Genomic DNA, 14,055 nt, shown 5'->3' with positions numbered 1-14,055 from the left:
AGAAACACCTGCAGAACACCCTGCCAAAATCAATTCTGACCTCCTCACCCTTCTACTCCAGCACTCAAACTCAACCAAAGCAAGGTACTTCTAGAGAGAGAAGTTTATTTATAGACATTACATACATTCAACACAACAATCAGCAAAACCAGTAAAACCCACGTTAGCTCATTCTGCTTTGTTATTCACCCTTCCATTCTGTGCTAAATAATTAAATTGCAGCTGTGAAGTTGGATCACATCAGAGGCAGCTATGGCAGGAGTCAAGCCACAGAGATGATAGTGTGAATATATGAACTAACAAGATACCAGACAGCTTTAAACTTTATTACTGAAGCTTTTTGTTTTTCATTCATAGGTCAGTTCTTGCAAGATGATCTTCAGCAGCCTCCTTGTGCAGGCTTAGGCCAAACCTGAAAGGGAAGGAGTTAATTTCAGTGAGTTTTGGAGCCCTGAATGGAAGGTTAAGGAGGTATTTCAGTCAATTTTGGGTCCCTGAATGGAAGGTGTTTTCCCTGCCACAGGACAGATTTGTCAGGGTGTTCCCCCTTCCCTCATGCCTTTGCTGGGATATGCTGAGCTGCAGTCATCAGCACTGGTGGTGATATCTTGCATGCAATTTTTTTTTTCCATGCCTCTTTTGCACAGCTGCCTCCTCCCTCCCAGGACAGGATGGTTTTGTTATCCTTAGAGCTCTGCTAATGCCCCAAATGTGCTGCTGCCACTTTTCCAGTCACCTTCAGGCCATGCACCAGCACAAAGCACCAGGAATTCACCCCCTCTCCACCCCACAGGACCCAAACACAAAGCCCAACAGAACAGCAGCTGCTTTACCTGACTTCAGAGCACCTTCATCACTCCCCAGCTGCATCAAAGCCCCAGGACATCATTCCCACAATAATTTTACTGATGATCCCATTTAAGAGCTGCCTGCCAGCACTGTGTACTTACCATTGGAAACCCTGCACTGCTTGAGCACCTCACTGAAGCCCTCACACAGCTTGAGGTCGGTCTGCTTCTGGGCACACTCCAGGAATTGTTTCATCTCATACTGGCAAGGGCCTTGCTGCTGCTGGGCAGCCTGAGCACCCTGGGGCTCCTGAAACACCAAATGGCTCCGTAAAAACCCTTCCAACAAAGCCAAAGCACCCCCAGACTGCTTGCTGAGGGTTCTTCCCTGCATTTCAGTCAAAACCTTCATTTTTTTTAAATGGAAAACAAGTGAAGGGCTAAAGTACAAAACAATTTTCCAGCAGAGGAATATCACTTTCAGAGTAGTTTTTTAAATTACAAATACTTGAGTGGTTTTGATACATTCAAGTAACTCTGGATGGCACCTGAGCAAAGGTCTCCCCAATATCAGACCTGGAACATGGAAGTCCTGCCTGAATCAGAGGAATACAGTAGAAAATAACACCAACACCTTGCCACACATCCCTCCTGCATCCCTATGAACTCTTTTTAAGATGACTCATGGCGAGTTACCTTGGAGATTCAGTTTGTAGTTATACTCTATATATAGTTTTATATATATATACATAGATTATATAAAGACTGTAAGCACCCCAGCTGTGACTCATGTGGTGTTTAAGGCTCCAGTAACTCCCTCAGCATGGAGCTGAGCTGCCATCAGTCAGTGTCCAGCCGTGCTTCCCCTCCCTCACCTGGTAAGTGACATCAGGCCTGGCAGCTTCAGAGCTGCCCCCTCCACTGAATCCTCCGGTGATGGCGTGGCCGATGGTGTGTCCCACGGCCGAGCCCACGGCCACCCCGGCAGCAGTCGAGGCCATCTGGGCCATCAGCCCCGGCTGCTTCGGGGCCGGGGACGCCACGGCCGAAGGCGGAGCCGCTGCCGGGACAGAAGCCCGAGGAGCCGGTGCTGGAGACGCGACTCTCCTCGGGGGTGCCCGGCTGCAGGGACACAAAGAGAAACATCACTTCACCATCATCATCATCTCAAGCCATGCCGGGCAGAGGCCACACGCCTGCAGGGTTCCTCCTGTGAGGCACGGAATGTCCCGAGCTGGAAGGGACACACAGTGGCACAGAGCGTGACAGACAGGAGGCCCCAAGGATCACGCTGGGATTACACACACCGCTGTTACACACTGAAAGAGTGAACTCGGTGTTCTGGTGAGCGTCTTATGCAAGACAGGGTCAGAATTACAGGCTTTTTTCTGCTCACACAGCTGTTTTGGGGAAAAATACAATCTGCCCCAAAAGCGGCTGATCACCACGGCGCTGGTGTCCTGTCCCTGCGGTCGAGCAGACCCATTTCCATCCCCCAAATCGCCCAACCCCGCTCCGCTAACCCACAGCCAGCCCAACTCAAACCAGCCGGGCGCTGCCACCACCCCGGTGCGTCACCCGCCCGCACAATGGCGGCCGGGCCACTGCGGCCTGCACGGGGGAAAGGGGAGAAAGAGAGGGGGCCCCGGCCGCCCTCACCTAGCGGGGGGCGGCACGCGGGACGTGCGGCTGCGGTTGCCCCTGGGCATGGCGGCGGGGAGCGGAGCGAGGCGGAGGAAGCCCCGAGCGGCGCGGAGGGAAGCGGAGGAAGCCCCGAGCGGCACGGCCTGGTCTGATACCGGCACGCCGCCTCTGAAGGTCACCGCGGGCTGCGTCACTTCCGGGACGGCGCGGGGCGGGGCGGGGCTGAGCGGAGGCCACGCCCCCTCCGCCCGCCTGAGGCGCCGCGCGGGAGCGGCCGCGATGGCGGCGGTGGCAGTAAATAAATAAACATCTAAAGTGCGGTTAAACCCGTGCTCCGGGGACTGTTGGTCATAATAAACGCTTAAATAGCGATAGAACTGCGTCTGTCCGATCTTCAGCCGCAATAAGCAGCTGAATTTTGATAATATGTGCGTGCAGGAACCTCCGTCATAATAAGCACATCGCGTAAACCCGCCTTTGTAGGATCCTCGGTCATAATAAACACCTAAATAGTGTTAAACCCTCGTCTTTGTGGGACTTCCAGCCATAATAAGCACCTAAATAGCGATAAATCTGCTATTGTAGGATCCTGAGCCACAATAAACTCCTAAATTTCTCAGGGACAGTCGGTCACAATAAAAAACTCCTAAATCTGTGAGGGACAGTTGGTCACAATAAAAAACTCCTAAATCTGTGAGGGACAGTCAGTGACAATAAACACGTAAATCTGTGAGGGACAGTCGGTCACAATAAAAAACTCCTAAATCTGTGAGGGACAGTCGGTCACAATAAACACCTAAATCTGCGATGAACAATTGGTCACAATAATAAACTCCAAAATTTGTGAGGGACAGTTGGTCACAGGAAACACCTAAAGCACAATAAACCTGCACCCCTGGCACCTTCAGGCACAATAAACACCTAAATCGCCATGGAAAGTGTTCCAGCCTTCAGGGAATCGTTCTCTGAGGAAAAGGAGCCTCAAAAACCTCTCAGAATTCAGCCCTTCGGTAGAGTTACAGATTTTATTTTATTTTTCTGGATTCATGGGTTTCTCTGGAGCAAAGAGGAGATCCCATCAATCCATAGAAACATCTCCAAGAGGTGCCAGAGGATGATCCTGGATTCCTTTTGGTGATGCCCAGCAACAGGACAAGGAGTAATAAACTAAAACACAACAAGTTTCACCTCAACACGAGAAAGAATTTCTTTATGTTGGGGTGGCAGAGCTGTGAACCTGCAGTGTTCCTCTCTGGAGACATTCCTGCCCCGCCTGGATTTGGTCCAGGTGACCCTGCCTTGGATGATCTTCAGAAGTCCCTTCCAACCCCAACAATTCTGTGATTATGGGATTTTCACCCCAAAAAAGAAGCCAGGGTCCCTCCTGCCCCCTCATCCTTACTCAGGGGCTGAGTCTCTTTGCTTTAGAGACACTATCTACTCAGATAAATGAATTTTTAAATGAATTTATTAGCTATTGTATTAATGAAGCTGTTTCTACACCCAGCAGCAATGATAAGGGATACCACAGTCAACAGTTATGATAATTCATGTTAAAAAAATTGCTTGTTGGCAATTTCTTCACTTAAAAAGGAGGTGAAAGACCAGATATTTCAACATCTTTTACATCAGGGGATGTAACTGTTGCCTGATGAAAGAAGAGCTAACATTGTGAATTTATAGAGCAGGAGTACAGCTCAGAAAAGCAGTTGCTGACGAGAGAATTATCAGGAGATAAATATAAATGATAAACCATGCTCAGAACAGGGACATCTGCAGAAGCTCAGACCACTGGTGTTGCTGCAGGACAGCTTCTTCTCCCTGGCTCTTGGCCTCTCTCCATCTCTGAGAGCAATAATTGAGCAATAATTTTGCTTTTCTAGAGTTCAAGCAACTCGTTTCTTAATGAGTGGTTTTCTCAATGCTTTTTAATTAATAGTTTTCAATTTTCACTCTTTTTTTCTTTGCTGGCAGGGCGATTCTTGACGCTTGAAGTCATTTTGTGACCGCGTCCCTCTTGGATTTGTTTTGTTTTGCAGAACAATGAGGGCAGGATGGCACTGCAGGCAGGATGAATGCTGCCATTGTGCTTTGTCCTGCTGCTTTCCTTGGGAAAACTCCAGAGCTCCCTTTTGTACCGGCTCACCCTCGCATCTGCTGATGCCCACAGCTCACAAGGATTTGGGGAAGGACACAAGAACCAGTAGCTGGTGGCCATCCCCAAAAAAATCAGCAATAATGGTGGTTGTGGTGATGTTCACAGCAAGCAAAGATTGGTTTTTTTCAGCTGTTTTGATGTGGGTTCACCACAGGGATTAAGTGGTTCTTTAACCATCAGCCAGGTGCTGATGCTTCTTTTGATAGAAAGGTGTGAAAGAAACGAGATCCAGCCTTGATTTTGGGTTGTGTCCGTCTGATTGTGACCCAGTGTGGCAGAATGGGATCCCAGATCTGGGAAATAAGTGATGAAATCCCATTGCACAAGTGCAAGGCTGAGTGAGCTCTGGGGGAACCATCAGCAGCTGCTCCCGAGCCAAGTGGAACACGAAGCTGTGGTGTGAAAATCAAACTTTTAATAGATTTCTCCTATTGTTTGTCCAAATGACACATCCCAGACAAGCTCGTGGTGAGTTTGGGAGTGCAGCAGGCCCTCTGCACACCAGATGGGCTCTGGGCAGGGTGCGGGAGTTTGGTGCGTTCTGCCCAAAATCACGGAAAAACCTCTGGAGAACGGGGCTGAGGCTCACTTCACCTGAGCTCCGTGAAGTGACACATCGTCCCTGAGGGTCAGCTCAGCCCGGGAGACTTTTCTCACATTTTTGGGAATTGCCCGGTCTCCTCGTGTCCCAGACTGGAGGGAAAAAACGTGAGGAAAAGCCCATTTTACTTTTGGAAATGCTCATTTTCCTTTTGGAAAGCCCATTTTCTTCCTGGAAAATCCCATTTTCCTGCTGGAAATGCCCATTTTCCTGCCACAAAATCCCATTTTCCTTTTGGAAAATCTAATTTTCCTGCTGGAAAAGCCCAGTTTTCTCTCCGGATTCCGGCGGGGCGGGGGCGGCGGTGTGAGGGGACTCTGCCGGGCTCGCGGCGGCCGCCAGGGGGCGCTATGCCACGCCCCCCCCACCCCCGCCCAGGCCTGACGTGACGTCGTCGCGAGGCGCCACGTCTGGCGCGAGCGGTGAGGGGCGTGGCCAGCGAGGGGGGAAAGGGGAGGGGGTTGTGGCGCGCCCGCCCGGCCGGCCAATGAAGAACGCGCGCGCGTGCGCGGCCGGCCAATGAGGAGCGCGCGCGTGCGCGGGGCGGGGCCGCGCCGGGCGCGCGTCGCGGGCTGAGGCGGAGGGACGGGGCCAAGATGGCGGCGCCCGTCCTGCTGCGGGTGTCGGTGCCGCGCTGGGAGCGGGTGGCGCGGTCCGCCGTGTGCGCCGCCGGCATCCTGCTGTCCCTGTACGCCTGCCACCTGGAGCGCGAGAAGGGCCGCGACAGCCACTACCAGGCCCTGTGCGACCTCAGCGAGCGGGTGCGCTGCTCCGCCGCCATCACCTCCAGGTGAGGCGCGGGTGGGACCCGCCGCCGCCCCCGCGGGGGGAAGGGGCTGAGGGCTGCGGGAGCGCTGGGGACGGGTCTCGGAGCGCTGCCTTCCGTGCCTCGGTGCGTGCTGGGGGCCGGGCCGGTGCTCGGAGGGGCTGCGGGGCGGGCGGGGGCACGGAGGGGCCGAGGCTGCCGCGGACGGGGCAGCGCTCCCGGTGTGGGGCAGCCCCGGGGCTGGAGGGCCCCTGTGGGAACGGGTATTTTCGGGATCGCTACGGCTGTAGGGTGAGGCACCCGCAATTGCTGTGTTGTAATCAGTGGCAATTAGGTGGAGTGACAGGCGTTTTAGTGGTAAAAGCTGGGCAGAGTGGAGTGCTATGTCTGTGAGCAGTGGTTAAGGACAACATAAACAAGTGCGGTTGCGGGTGGTTCGCTTTGTTAGCTTTAATTGCAGTATCTGTTTTGCGTTCTCATTGGGACGAACCCTGGCAGCACAGGAGATGCTTTGGTGATCCAGAGGAAGTGCTTCATTCAAAGGAGGCTTGGATGCCTCTGCAGCACAAGCCCAGTCCAAATCCTGACTTATTTTGCAGATGTCCAGCCAGTTCAGCAGTTGTTTTCTAAAGGCCAAGAGCTCTTATTTCTGTTAGGAGAGTCATCGTATAAATCTGGTTCTTAAGCAAATCTATGTATTAAATCCTTCCTCTTTGTTTCAATGAGAATTTTGTTATTATTGTGTTAGTGCCTTCAGCTGAATGAATACTTGAGATTTCCTTTTTCCCCTCTCAGTGTAACCTGTGCAAAAGCTGTCACAGTTTTTACAGACGTACTTGCTGTATCATCATAACAAGCCAGTTTGATGGAGTATTCTCATCCTCTGTCAAGCTGGGAGCTGTGAAATTTTTGAGGCAAAACATCCAGGAAGCTCTTTTTCCTAAATCCTCTTCTGTGGTGACAGAAGTGAGATTGTGTGACAGAGATCTGTATCTCTGGCCACCTGATATTGTGGTTGAATGAAGGCTTTAACTCTGCTTTTCTGTCTGCCTCAGGTCATCTTTAGTTTGTGAAGGTGCTTGTTCATATCTCTGCTTGGAAAGTGGCCTGAAATGAGAAGTTTGGCTCTAACTAGGGAGAAAGCTTCAATGAACTCACCAGATAAATTCAAATAATATAAATTAAATTATGCTCAGGCTACTGAGATTAAAGCACGTGAGTCTCATCAGGCATTTAACTTTGATCACAGATACAGGGTAAAAAGAGAATAACAGAAATTCAAGCATTAAGTAACAGATAAAGGGGTAAAAAGACAATAACAGAGACTGAAGCCTGTTCTTGTCCAGAATTGGTCCTCCAACAGCTTTTTGTGCTGCTGTTGTGACAGGGGATTGCATGTCACAATTTTGATGCATGTTTACTGAACACTTGGGAGGAGGAAATTACCTAAAGATATAATTGGAATTATTTCTAATTATGGAACCGAGCTCGGTAATTACAGCGTTCATTAGCAATGCTGCAGCTGACACGTTGAGTAAGACCTGGGAATCCTTGGCTGGAGGAATTCTGGATGATAATGTGAGGAGTTGGGGATAAAATGCTCTCAGATCTCCCAGCAGTTGCTAGGAGAACCATGCCTGGAGTGAAGCACTGCAAATGCCAGGAGAGCTCGTGATCGTGTGAGCAGGTGGTAAAAGGAGTTTGTGCAAAAGGAACGTGCAAGTTCTGCTCACTCCAACCATATTTGGAGAAGAATTTGCTTTCCAGGCTGTGCAGGGCACAGAGGGGGAGTTGGGCTTTAACAGTAATGCAGGAGGGCAAGGCATTGAAGTTGCAAAGAAATTAATCTTATTTTCCATGTGGCCACAGCTCCCCATCCACTGTTGTCCATCACTTTCTCCAGCTGAGTGTTCCTTGTTCCCACATCACCAAAGTTTCTCAGGAACTTCATTTCTAAAAGGAGCTTTTAAGCACATTTTAGATTTCACTGGGGTTGTAAAGTTGCAATTTTGTGTTCCAGCTTTTTCTCAGGTAATTCAGATTTAACTTCCATATTTCTTTTCTCATTGAGCTGTTTCACTGACAGTCAGAAATTAATTGATTAGCTAATGATTAGAGTTAACTCTGCAGAGTTAACTGGGTGAGAAACTTCTGCTCCTACTTTGGCTTTTAGGTGGTCCCTTGGGTTATGTGACTTTCTATTTAAGCTGGATTTGCTGATGGAATTTGGAATGTTACAATCTTCACATCTTGAGTTTTGACTCCAAGAGTGGGCTGAACTTTAAAAAGCACTTAACGCTGTTAGGATTCATTTTAAATGCATAGAATAATTAGAATAAATTCGTTTATTCCTTCCTGAGCTGACTTTCTGGTATTTTGGGCGGAGTTTTCCTCACCAGCTGTTGGTATTTCCAAGTCTTGCTTTTAAGCCAGATCTGGCATTGGCACAAGAGCAAGAACAGAAATGTAAAGACTGCCAGCATGCAGAGGGAGGAGCACAGAAAATCTCCTATCAGAGCCTGACTCATGCAGAAGGTTATGTTGGAGAGATCCCTGCCCAGTATCCCTTACCCAAAACATGAATGGTCAGCATATTTCAAATTTTTATCAAGGGGAAAGTTCATGAAATAGTTTAAAAATAAAATTTGCTAAGGAGTGGCTGATAATGGCAGGTATTAGGGCAATACCTCCCTAATTGCTGTATTTATTTTAAATTAATTGCTGTCTGATAGTTGAGAATTATTAAGGGTCAAAAACGGCTTCATTTACAAACTGACTGTTTTATAAACTGGCTAATAGTTTTCCACTGAAAAATATTTTTGGTCTTGCTGTATTTTCACAGTGGGAATTAAAGTAATAAACCACATTTCAAGTCCTACAGGTCATGCTACAGCTTGAAATAAAATGTGACCTTTAAGTGGTAATGCAGAGACTCAGAGCCTTTGGCTTTGCTCTTTTCCATGCCCTGAGAGATTTTGGGATCTGCTAATACATTTTTCCTTTCTGTCTTGATGAATTGGAGGATAAATGAGTGGTTTTAAATGACTTCAGCAGCCTGGCATGCATTAATGAATGCTGTAAGAGCCTCAAGACAGCAGCACAAACGAGCAAAGGGCACATGGGTATCTTTAGCAATATTTGCAGCTGCGTCACTGAAGGGCTTTGGCAATAGTCAATATTGATCTTTGCCTGATTGCTGAAGGAGTTCTAGAGTCAAAATAGCATTTGGAGAATCTGGATGTCATTGGGATTTTAGGAATTCCCTGTTCTGTTCATGGGCAGAGTTTTGGATTGGTGTCTTGTGTTTGAGGCACTTTGAAAAGTGTGATGTGACAGGATGGTTTGGGTTGGAAGGGACCTTCAAGGTCATCCTGTCCCAGCTCCTGCCATGGGTGGGGACACTTCCCTCTATAAAAGTTTCACATCCACCTTGTGTTTTCTGTGGATGCACCAAAATATTCACCTGGTAGCTCCTGAAAATGCCTGTTAAACGTGGGGTGTGTTGTGGGCAGCTCTGAAAGGGTGGCCTGTGACAGGTGTAGTGTTATTGTATGGTTCTGCCACATTCATAAATCACTTTAAACACTGAATTTACACCCTGTGTTCTGTTTGGTTGCTTGTCCTGCTGTAGAGCTGTTCCTCTGCAGAGTGGCTGTGAATTGCAGGTAAAGAACTGCCCCGTGCTGGTTTCTCTGCAGAGCACACCTTGCTGGAACTGCTCTGGTGCATCTTTACAGGGATCAAAGTGACAAGAACAACCCCATTGTCCAAGGAAATGGGGCATGGAGAAAAATTCCCAGACCTCCCTAAGCTGATGTTTAAACAGGTTCTGTTGTGTTGTCTGTCAAGTTTGCTTAATTCCAAGTAAAGAACATTATATGGCAGTTATTCATATTTATAGTAATAAATTCCTGATATCCCAGGAGCTCTTTTCCTTGCTGCCCCTGCAAGCAAATATCCGGAAATGTTTGAGGTTTTCAGCTGCAAGTGTTAGTGACTGGTGTAAGGTGTTAGGAGATGAAAAAGGGGATTCTGGATTTAGTGAGTTTGCTGTCTGAGGGAAGCTTGGAAAATCTCCGGTTTGGAATTGGGCAGGGAGAAATTGGAGGAGCCAAATTGGTGCCACAGGGGAGGGGAGGGAAAGCCAGAGTCACTCCTGTGCTGAAGGGAAGCCCTGCCCTGGAGCCAAGGTTCTGTGTCCCTTGTCCCCAGCTGGGCTGGCACTGCAGGCAGGGCTCAGGGGAGCAGAGGGTGTGAGCTGGGAGCATCCAGAGCTGATTCCATGTGCAGGAATGCTGGTAGAAACCAGCCTGGAGTTTTAAAGCTGCTCTTAAAGCTGCAGAAGCTGAGAACTCAAATATTTTGGGGTTTTTTTTTTCCATCCTTCTAGTAGAAAATTGATGTTTAATACTGATACAACACCTATTGACTGAGGCACATCTTTTATAAAACACAGCAGTGCCCCTGCTGTGGTAAGATTTTATTCTCCATCCTTACAGTGCTCACACAAACATGTTAATTTTTGCTTTTCATAAATATGTAATTTCCAGCTTCACTGGAATTTGTAATAGGGTTAGGAATTATTCTGCCTCGTGCACAGTAAATTTAACCAAGTGCTTATAATTCAGACTTGGGCTTCATTTATGGTAGCTTAATAGAAAAGATTATTAAGGAAGGAATCAGTGCTGTTGCCTTGTATCTTGAATAGCCAGTGCTTCTGTAAAGGCTGCTATAAAATAATTATCCACTGTCTGCTTAATATTTTGCTGATCTAGACCCTGAGAGTTTTTACAGACTATCTCAAGTAGAGCTGGAGGATATATAGAAGAAAACCTCATTTGGTTATGCTAAATGCTGTTAATAGATTTAAACATGAAATTAAGTGTATCAACGTTTTTGAGCACTCCTGGCAAGTTTACAAATGGGAATTTTTAATCTTCTTTTTTGTGGCTTCTAATTGAAGGCTTTTACTTAATTTATTAAGGCTGTTAAAAGTGGCCTTGAAGCCATGAATTAGATTTAATCCAAAATCCTCTGGTGAAGCTGGAAAGAAGTTGCAACCAAAGTTTCTTAACAGATCCTTTGACCTTTCTATGAGCTTTTCACTGAGGGCAGGGGGTGAGCTCTGCTCCTCTCTGAGAACTTTCATTCTGGACCAGAAATTATCTCAGAAACCCAGTGGTGCTCAAGGAAATGTGCACATCACTTATCAAGTGTAGCCTTTTTTTGTTATTTGTTTTTGATAAAATTAGATTTATTGTTTCCTCTAGGTTACAAAGTGGTAAGGGGTGCTTGCTGTTGATAACAAAATAATGCTCATGGGGTGAGAAATAATCCTGAAATGAGAGGAAGTAACTACTGCTTAAGTAACTACTACTACTACCCAAAAACCACCCAAATTTGAGTTCTTTCCTTGCAGTTTGAGCACAGAATCTTGGTTATTGTTTGCACTTTTGCACCAAACCCAACAACTGAGAGAGAATTGTGTTGGTGAAGCTGCTGCTGCACAAATGCAGAGATTTGGGATCAGAGAAGCCTTTGAATGATCTGGTCCCCTGAGGGATTTGATTGCATTTCCAAGCAGTCCTTGGGGACACTGGAATGAGACCTGGAATTGTCCTTTTTCCAAGGCATTCTGTACCTGTGCTGAGCCAGTGTGGTTCTTTCCATGTTAAACTGGAAATCCAGGGCTTGGTTCCGTTCTGAGCATAAAACCCAGGGGGGTTTCCAGGTGAAATCCAGGGGATGTGGTTCTGCTCATCACCAGGGCTGGTGGTTGAGGCCAGAAATGCTCAGCAAACATCTGGGACACCCAGGAAGGCCTCAGGGGAGGCTGCCAAGTGTTGGTGCAGGTGAAAGCCCAGTTCAGAAGTTTCAGCTGATCCTTAAGTGTAGCCATGACATTTTATGGAAAAGCCTTTCCTTAGGATTTTTCCTCCTGAGAAGCTGAGAGGCCTCAGGGACAAAATGTAACCAATGGTTATCTGCTGCTGTGGAATGCAACAGGTGCATCTGGGATTGGGCTCATGCGGTTGTTTCTAACTAATGGCCAATCACAGCCCAGCTGGCTCAGACAGAGAGTCTGAGCCCCAAACCTTTGTTATCATTCTTTCCTATTCTATTCTATTCTTAGCCAGCCTTCTGATGAAATCCTTTCTTCTATTCTTTCAGTATAGTTTTAATGTAATATATATCATAAAATAATAAATCAGCCTTCTGAAACATGGAGTCAGATCCTCGTCTCTTCCCTCATCCTCAGACCCCTGTGAGCACAGTCAGGCTTAAGGACAGTGGAGGCCAAGGAAGGATAACAAGGAAGGATCATTTTTGGGAATTATCTTTGATAAAACTGCTCAGAACATCTGCAGGCAGCTGTCAGAGCTGGGGCCTGGCTACAGAAACACTCCAGCATTTCCTACAGGGGCTGCAGGGGACACTGATCCAACTCCTGGCTAAACAAACACTTTCTGCTTGGTTTGTTTGACTTGGTGGGTTTGGCAGGTTTGGAATTCTGCTGCTTTTGGAGCCAGTGCTGACAGCTCAGAACTTGTAACTTGTTAAACTGGAAGGTTGTTTGCTTGTCCTCTGAAATGTTGGAGATGCTGCTGGACTAAATGAGGTTCTTGTGTTCCCTTTTAGCATTTTTTCTGCTAAATTATGCTAAAATGTTTCAAGTGTTTTGGACACAGAGGATGTTCACAATTGTGCAAAAGAGATTGAAACGATTTTAGTGATGTAAAAGTGTAAGATTTTATTGGAGGTACATCACTTGTTGAGCACAGTGACCTCAGTTCTTTTTGTCTTCCTGTTAAGAAGTAACAATTGCACACAAATACTGCTTCAAACTTCTGAAAATGCAACATTGCTGAGCTTTGTCAAGTACCTCAAACCAAAAGGGGCATTGTTTAGAGGGTGGGAAATAACTTTCAAAACCTCCTTTTGATAAAAGAGGACTGAAAAATCACTGCAGCGTTCAGTTGTAGATGTTGGGAAAAGAGATGAATCACTTCATTTTCAATTTCTTGAATCACTTTTTAACATTTTAAAGAACATTCAGAGTGGTACATGCAGATAGGGAGGGGGAACTGAGTTTACAAAGATGTCTTAAAGGTTTGTTCCTTGTAATTAGCTCAGATTGCTTTAGATTTTTAATGGCAGTGAAACTGGGGTGTGGTGAGAGTGGGTTTGGCCCCTGTGTGTGTCAGAGTGCTCTGAGTCACCTGGGGTGACAGTGACCTGGATCTCAGCACGGAGCTCCTGCTCCTCAGGGATGGAGCCACCAGGAAAAGCCTGCAGAAATCAGGCTCTGCTTTTATCTTGCTCTGCAAGCAGCTCTGTACTCCCTGCAGGTCACTTTGTTTACATTCTGTATTTAAAAAAAAATTTTTAAAAAATGCAAATGATAACACTTCTTCTAAGTTAGGTTTTTTTTGTAAAATGCAGGTTACATGAAATACTTCTGAGTTTTTTTTTTTTTTTGCAGCTTATCTTGCTATTAGGACTTTCTTCTTGCTATTTGTTTGCCATATTTCTTTAGACTTTGAAGTTTTCATCAATCAGGTAATTCACACCTGAGTCTGGTGAGAAAATGAACACTCTCTACTCAGTTTTTATCCTTCTTCCATTTGCTGGCAGAAGTTCCTGGTTCATTGTGAGTTTTACAACCTTAATAAAATTAGGGGACAATTTAGGCTTTTCAGCAGGGAAATGAGATGGGAATGGGAGTGTACAAAGTAAATCTATAAAGTCTAAATACTTTGCTTTTCATTTGATGCAGAACACTTGCTCCCACTCCAAACCTTATAAGGCTGGGAAAAGTCTTCTGTGCTGCTGAGCTGGCTCCAAGTGTGTGGAATAAGATTTGAGATTAGACCTGAACTCCATGGGCTGAAATTTAATACTTGATGTCCTCAAAGCTGCTACAAGGCCAATGAGACACTTAATGAACTCCTGCATGTGGCAAAAGCTTTCCCTGTGCTCTGACCTTGCAGCTCTGCGCAGATCCCTCCAGGACTCTGACTCCTGGGAAGGGCTGGAACTCATCATCCTTCCACTGGCAGCATTGGATTATTCTCCTGCAGAACAGCTGCAGGGGCAG

General features: G+C 46.8%; 2 protein-coding genes across 2 annotated transcripts in view; one reads left to right on the top strand and one right to left on the bottom strand.

Annotated features, from left to right (window-relative positions):
- Positions 1-88: 88 nt before the first annotated feature.
- On the bottom strand, positions 89-2,638 carry CHCHD2 (coiled-coil-helix-coiled-coil-helix domain containing 2). The gene is made up of 4 exons (XM_054646798.2): positions 2,448-2,638; positions 1,664-1,910; positions 951-1,098; positions 89-412 (listed from the first exon to the last, which is right to left on the bottom strand). The coding sequence occupies exons 1-4, from the start codon at positions 2,495-2,497 to the stop codon at positions 402-404; spliced, it is 456 nt and encodes a 151-aa protein (XP_054502773.2). The 5' UTR covers positions 2,498-2,638; the 3' UTR covers positions 89-401.
- Positions 2,639-5,745: 3,107 nt separating this feature from the next.
- The window catches only part of VKORC1L1 (vitamin K epoxide reductase complex subunit 1L1), a 19,863-nt gene continuing 11,553 nt past the window's right edge, over positions 5,746-14,055 (top strand). Inside the window, exon 1 of the mRNA XM_054647102.2 lies at positions 5,746-5,981. Within this exon, the coding sequence (XP_054503077.1) occupies positions 5,788-5,981 (194 nt within the window). The 5' untranslated portion in view covers positions 5,746-5,787. The remainder of the gene's footprint in view (positions 5,982-14,055) is intronic.

The sequence above is a fragment of the Agelaius phoeniceus genome, chromosome 20 (genome assembly GCF_051311805.1).
Source record: "Agelaius phoeniceus isolate bAgePho1 chromosome 20, bAgePho1.hap1, whole genome shotgun sequence".
Classification (NCBI taxonomy): domain Eukaryota; kingdom Metazoa; phylum Chordata; class Aves; order Passeriformes; family Icteridae; genus Agelaius; species Agelaius phoeniceus.
This window is presented reverse-complemented; position numbering and strand designations above follow the sequence as displayed.

Coding starts and splice junctions, on each gene's coding strand:
- CHCHD2 (XM_054646798.2), bottom strand. CDS start 2,497: ATGCCCAGGGGCAACCGCAGCCGCACGTCCCGCGTGCCGCCCCCCGCT. Junction 1,911..2,447: donor CGCGTGCCGCCCCCCGCTAG/GTGAGGGCGGCC, acceptor GTGTCCCTGCAG/CCGGGCACCCCCGAGGAGAG. Junction 1,099..1,663: donor GGCCTGATGTCACTTACCAG/GTGAGGGAGGGG, acceptor TTGGTGTTTCAG/GAGCCCCAGGGTGCTCAGGC.